Raw genomic sequence first — 5,934 nt, 5'->3', positions numbered from 1 at the left:
CTACGCTGATGATAAGTTGTATCTGGTCTCGGGGGACAGCAGAAGGGAAGTGGAAAGAAAGGCTGAAGAAGGTTTGCGAGCAATCCTCAGTTGGGGTGAGAGGAACAAGTTGAACTTTGCCCCCCAAAAGACCGTGGGACTCTTGATGAAAGGCACCCTCAGTAGAGGAAGAAATCCTTTCATCAGAATGGGAGCCTCCACTATTCAATTTGCAGACTCTGTCAAATATCTTGGTGTAACACTAGATCGATCGTCTTCCTTTTTAACTCATGTTAAAGAGGTCTCCAGCAAGGCCCAGGCCCTCTTCTTGAAACTGAGAAGAATCTCTACAGCTGAGTGGGGGTTGCGATCCCCAGCGCTGCGACTACTTTATAGGGGTACATACGTGGCGCAAGTCTCGTATGCTGCCTCTGTGTGGGAGCACCGTTTGGGGAATTCGCTTATACTCTCGGCTCTCAAGAGGGGTCAGCGAACCCCCTTGCTGGCGCTCTCCGGTGCTTATAGAACCGTTGCTTCAGACGCTTTGCCCGTGTTGGCCGGTATTTTGCCAATCGATCTAGAAATTAGGGAGGTTTTAACGAAGAAAAAGTTGACCAGGGGACTCCCCGCTACCCATCTCGGCGTAACTCTTACGCCAGGCGGTGTCGGGACTCTTCCTGGACTGCTTAGACAAATGAGTGATTTGTCACTCAACGAGTGGCAATCTCGCTGGGATAGGTCGAATATGGGAAGATGGACTTTCTCCTTCTTCCCATCAGTTAAAATCAGAATGGAAGGAGCCCACATTAAATTGGATCATCACATGACCCAAATTTTGTCAGGACATGGTGAGTTCAGGGGGAGACTACATAGACTCTCCCTGTCCCCACATCCAAACTGCGCGTGTGGTAGTTCTGATCAAACCGCTGAGCACATTTTGTGGCACTGTGAGATTATGATGGATGCAAGAGATGAATTATTGGCCGGTTTGGAAGTAACAACGAGACCGGTTTGGAACTCCGATCTCGTCTCGAACAAAGTGAATTTCGAGTGTCTGAGGAAGTATACAAAGATCTGGGTTGAGAGATGGTCTGATCTTAGAGTCGAGTACTAGACTAAAATCGATAGCTTTAACGCCAGGTGTTGCTCCTGGACACAATGGACTACGAGACAATTGTTTTCATGTACATATTTATAACTGTTTTTTTTCTTCTTTTTCTTTCTGTTTATTTACTGTATTAATTAGCATTCTACAAATTTTCTGTTCCTGATTATACTAATGTTTATTATTTGCATCTAATGTTTACTTTCTATCTCTTATTGCAGGTTATTTTGGATATTTTGTAACAGACTGATTCTGATTATAATTTTTTTAAGATTTTCTTTTATTTTTATACACTGCTTTGTATCTTGTTCTTTCTTTTCTACTATAGAGTGACCTGCTTGCTGGTAGTAGCACTGAACTTATATTTTTCTTGTGTCAGTCCGGCGTACCCCAACTCTGGGGTGACAGAAGACCTCGTCCGTGCATATCAAACTTCAAGATCAAATCACGATGAGGGATCTGTGTCATCGTCTGCTCGCAGCGCCTCCCCTGAGGTCAGGAACTGGACTGAGGATGGGCCGAACGTGGATCGGCAACCTTCCGCCCTGCCTCCAGGTATTCCGACGCTTTCTCCTCATGGTCTTCGGGATATTCCCAACCCCAACTCACACTTCTCGTCGAGGCACAACCGGTTTCCTGGCTTAGGGGCGCGGAACCTGATTCTCGTGAAGCCAATCCAACGCCCAGCTTTCTCTCCCTAGGTCTGCCTGTTAGTGGGTATCGACACCCCCTTCACCACAGAAAGAGGCGCATACTTTACCATTTTTCTTTTTTGTTCTCTTTGTAGGTGGCTGTGTATTATTTTAATTCTTCTCTACCTATTGTTGACATTTTGTAAATGTGTTTTTATTATATTAACCAAGTAGAATAGAACTTACTAAAATTATTAAAACACAGCACTTGCATACTGCGAATAACATCGTATGCATGGACATTTTGGAGGTCTTGTTTTGAAATTTTAAATGTAGATTCGTTTTTTTAAAAATTAGCGTCCTTGCGAGAGCTCTGAAGGGGTACCATCAGTACCTAAAACAGGGCGGGGAAGTGGTGGGCCTCCTCCAAAAAGTCCGCAGTGTGTAAAGGGGCGGACGTGGTGAGCCAGGCGGGTCGGCGGGAGAACCCCCATCAGTGGAGGAGAGGGCTTGCTCCGTCGTAAGCGGCAGGTGGGGCATTCATGGCTGATTTTCCTGCTGATGGTACGGAGGCGCAGGATGAAAAAGCTGCACCGGATCTCGGCCACAGTTTTCTCCGTGCTTGGATGGTCCGCCTTTTCATGGTAGTGGCGGATCAGCAGTCGGGCGTATGGATCGGAGCCATCCAAGATCACGGGGGTCTTCGCCACGCTCGTGCTTCCAGTGAGCTCCCTCAGCCGTGAGCCCATCCGCAAAACGTCATCAGGTCCGAGGAAGGGGGCCAAACTGACGAGACGACTGGCGGCAGGTAGCGCCTGGCTGCGACGGATGGTGTGCAGGTCAGTGGAGAAGGCGTCTTCTTGGGACCTTCTCACCCATCTGCGCTCAGCCTCCGTCAGCTCGTCTGCTCGTAAGGAGCCTTCAGGGGGTCGGCTTGGGCCCGTCCGACAGCGCCTGATGAAGCGTAGCACCCACGCTGTAGCCCGGATCAGCCGGTGCCATGACGAGAACCTCTCGACCAGAGGTAGGGCCTCTCCGGCTGTGGTGATGTGCCCGACGTAGTGTCGGGGCCGGGTCTCGAGGGTCTGGTCGTCTGGCTTTGTGAGGGTGCGCTCCTTTGGCCAGTCGCTCTCCGGTGTGGTGAGGAAGGCGGGGCCGTTGAACCATCTTCCTTGGAGAGACAGGTCGGGCAGCTCCAAGTCCCGGGTGCCGATGTCGGCCGGGTTCTGCTTGGTGGGGACCCACCTCCAATTGGCTATGGAGGTGAGTTCATCTATCTCGCCCAACCTGTTGGACACGAACGCAGAGTATGTGCGTGGATCGGTGCGTAACCAGCACAGCACTGTGGTCGAGTCCGTCCAGAAGATGGTTGACGCTATCTTCGCTTGGCTCTCCAACCGGATGGTTCTGGCCAATCTAGCCGCCATGAGTGCGGACTGCAGCTCAAGGCGGGGTATGGATAGCGGCTTGAGAGGTGCCACCTTACATTTGCTGGCGATGAAGGTGGCTTTTAGGGTGCCCTGCACTTCCTCCACGAAGTAGGCGACGGCACAGCAAGCTTGCTCCGAGGCGTCGCAGAAGAGGTGCAGGGTCACGCTGCTTGACCTCTGTCGGAGCGACCGTCGTGGGATGGAGACGCTGCTTTCCTGGAGCAGGCTCATCCAGTCCCTCCAGCGTTCAGCGTGCTCCGAGGTGATGTGGTCGTCCCATCCAACGCTCGAACGCCACACGGCTTGCAGTAGGATCTTCGACCGTATGGTGAGGCAGGAGACGAAGCCCACCGGGTCGAAGATCTTCATGACGATGGAGAGGAGCTGCCGCTTTGTAGGCCGTGTGGCTTCCTCTAGACTGGCCGCTTCCAGGAAAGTGTAGATGAAGCGGTCGGTAGATGGGTCCCACACCAGTCCCAGGACCCTCTCGGTCTCGCTGCTCCCGCTGCTGATAGCTACCGTGGAGGTGGCGCGGTCTTCAGGGGGCACATCGGCGATGGCGTCCAGGCTGTTTGAGGCCCAGTTCGTAAGGTGGAACCCTCCCTTTGCAAGGAGGGCTCTTACGTCTCGGACTAGGGCAGCAGCTTCGTCAGGGTTGTCCACTGCGTCCAGGTAATCGTCCATGTAAAACCGTGAACGAATGGCTGCTGCGGCGGCCGGGTACTGGTGCTCGTACTGACCGGCCACCCTGTCCCGCACGTACTGGGCACTGCTGGGCGAGCAGGTAGCCCCAAACATCATGGACGCCAGCTGGTAGGTGTCCGGCTGTTGCCGGTCCGGCGACCTCCACAGGTAAAGTTGCGAAGACTGGTCCTCTTTCCTGATTTGGATCCTCAGGAACATCTCCTGGATGTCGGCGGCAATGGCTATACCGCCTTCCCGGAATCGGAGGATGTTCCCCAGGAGAGAGGACAGCAGGTCAGGGCCAGTGAGCAGTTGGTCGTTAAGTGACGTCCCTCGGCACCGGCTGGCGGCGTCGAACACAACCCTTATCTTCCCTGGCTTGTTCGGGTTGGTGACGGCGAAGTGGGGAAGATACCACTTCCGTGGGGCAGGGAGCGACGCCTCATTGGGGGAGAGGCGTCTGGCGTAGCCTTTGGTGACAAGCTGCGTCATTTTGTCATTGTACGCCGCTGCCAGGGTTGCGTCCGCAGCGAGCTTTTTCTCGAGGGACTGGAGCCGCTTCAGCGCACACTGCCGGTTGTCGGGTAGTGTGGCGTCAGGGTGTCTCCACAGGAGGCCAGTTTCCCACCGCCCAGAAGGTAGGGGGCGGGTGGTTTCTGCCATTAATGCCATGGCCTTTGTGTCCATGGCATTGAGTTCAGTTCTCGCCTTTGAGCAGATCTGTCAAACTTTCTCTCGCTCAGCGCCATATTTCTCATAAAAAACATTAATATCGTGCAAATCGAACAAAAAAGTGTGTTACCGGGATTATAAGTGACGGGCTTAAAGCCTTGTGCTTTTTTTCAGTTCTCTTAAGTGTATAAACCGTGCTTTTTTAGTATTTTTAGTTTTCAAAGTAACAATTTGGCATTCAAACTTCCCGTTTGGGTGCCATCCAAGTGCCCCCGTATCCCTTAGGTTCCCCTAAGGGTAACCCTTGTGTGCGCGTTTTTCCCGGGTACGCATAGGAAAAAATTATTTGAAAACCGATTCAACAATTGTGCATTTTATCAACAATTTAAGTCCTCAAAAATAGAGGGCCTAATATAATCCTTGTGATATACGAATATAAATAGTGTAATAACTTTAGTAATAATAGTGTTAGAGAGACAAATATAACACTAAAAAGTGCGCCGTCAAAATCTACGCAGGTAGAATCTGCGTGTGATCCTCTTTACAATTTCAGTGTTGTTTTTTATTGTGTTGAGTGTTTCAGACAATTCATCACAACGACAATTCATCACACTTGTGTTAAAACTGTTTTTTTTTAAATAATTTAATTACCTTTAAGTGCTCTTTTTAACTTGTGACTACGGTCATCCGGACCCGGGAAATTTTCCTGCGTCGTTTGACACCCCCCATACCCAGTTCGGTGTAGTGATTGTACACTTAATCTTATTTTTAAGATTTTAATTACTCGACATTTTTGGCGCCGGCCATGTTTTTTTTTTCTCCACAGAAACCAGTGAACTAGACAGGCTCTCTTTAGTTATTTAATTAATTTTAATAAATATATATATATATTTTTTTTTTGGTGCTTCCATTTATCATATTTAGTAAATATATTTTCGCTTAATGATATTAAGTATTTGAACATTTTATGTGATTTCTAGTGAAAAAATTTCTCCCTTTTTTAGGGAAATTTTTCCCCAAATTTTCGAAAACAATGTCCTCAACGAATGAAATTTCAAGCGATGAAGAAGCGGAGCTCAGTTTGAGTCAGTTTATGGAATTCATTTCTGGAAAGAACAAAATGGATGATAAAGACAATGGTGACAAGCATGTCGCAGGTTCAGAACAACCTGGTACGTCTACTGGAACCATATCCACTCACAATATCAAAGAATTCATGGAATTTGTCAATAAAAAAAACAAGAAACCACGAAAAAAAAATAAGAGTGATAAAAGAGACAAAGGCGACAAGCAAGTCGTGCTACTTGATGACCAACCAAACCCTACCATAGTTTCGATCGAAAACTCACCTAACCAGGAAAATAGGAAACGTGCCAGAATTAATGATTCACCTAATAGCGAACAAGAACGGATTATCCCCTCTATGGAAAAA

General features: G+C 49.1%; 1 protein-coding gene across 1 annotated transcript; it reads right to left on the bottom strand.

The window, feature by feature from the left end:
- On the bottom strand, nucleotides 1-4,517 carry LOC149411904 (uncharacterized). The gene is made up of 2 exons (XM_089646267.1): nucleotides 2,138-4,517; nucleotides 1-200 (listed from the first exon to the last, which is right to left on the bottom strand). The coding sequence occupies exons 1-2, from the start codon at nucleotides 4,515-4,517 to the stop codon at nucleotides 1-3; spliced, it is 2,580 nt and encodes an 859-aa protein (XP_089502393.1).
- Between the last annotated feature and the right edge of the window lie 1,417 nt (nucleotides 4,518-5,934).

This window comes from Hesperophylax consimilis, chromosome 24 (genome assembly GCF_061612785.1).
Source record: "Hesperophylax consimilis isolate HC1 chromosome 24, BYU_Hcon_1.0, whole genome shotgun sequence".
In the NCBI taxonomy this organism is placed as follows: domain Eukaryota; kingdom Metazoa; phylum Arthropoda; class Insecta; order Trichoptera; family Limnephilidae; genus Hesperophylax; species Hesperophylax consimilis.
Note: the sequence above shows the minus strand (reverse complement) of the source record. Positions and strands in the feature narration are given on the sequence as shown.

Coding starts and splice junctions, on each gene's coding strand:
- LOC149411904 (XM_089646267.1), bottom strand. CDS start 4,517: ATGGACACAAAGGCCATGGCATTAATGGCAGAAACCACCCGCCCCCTA. Junction 201..2,137: donor CTGCGGACTTTTTGGAGGAG/GCCCACCACTTC, acceptor CAAATTGAATAG/TGGAGGCTCCCATTCTGATG.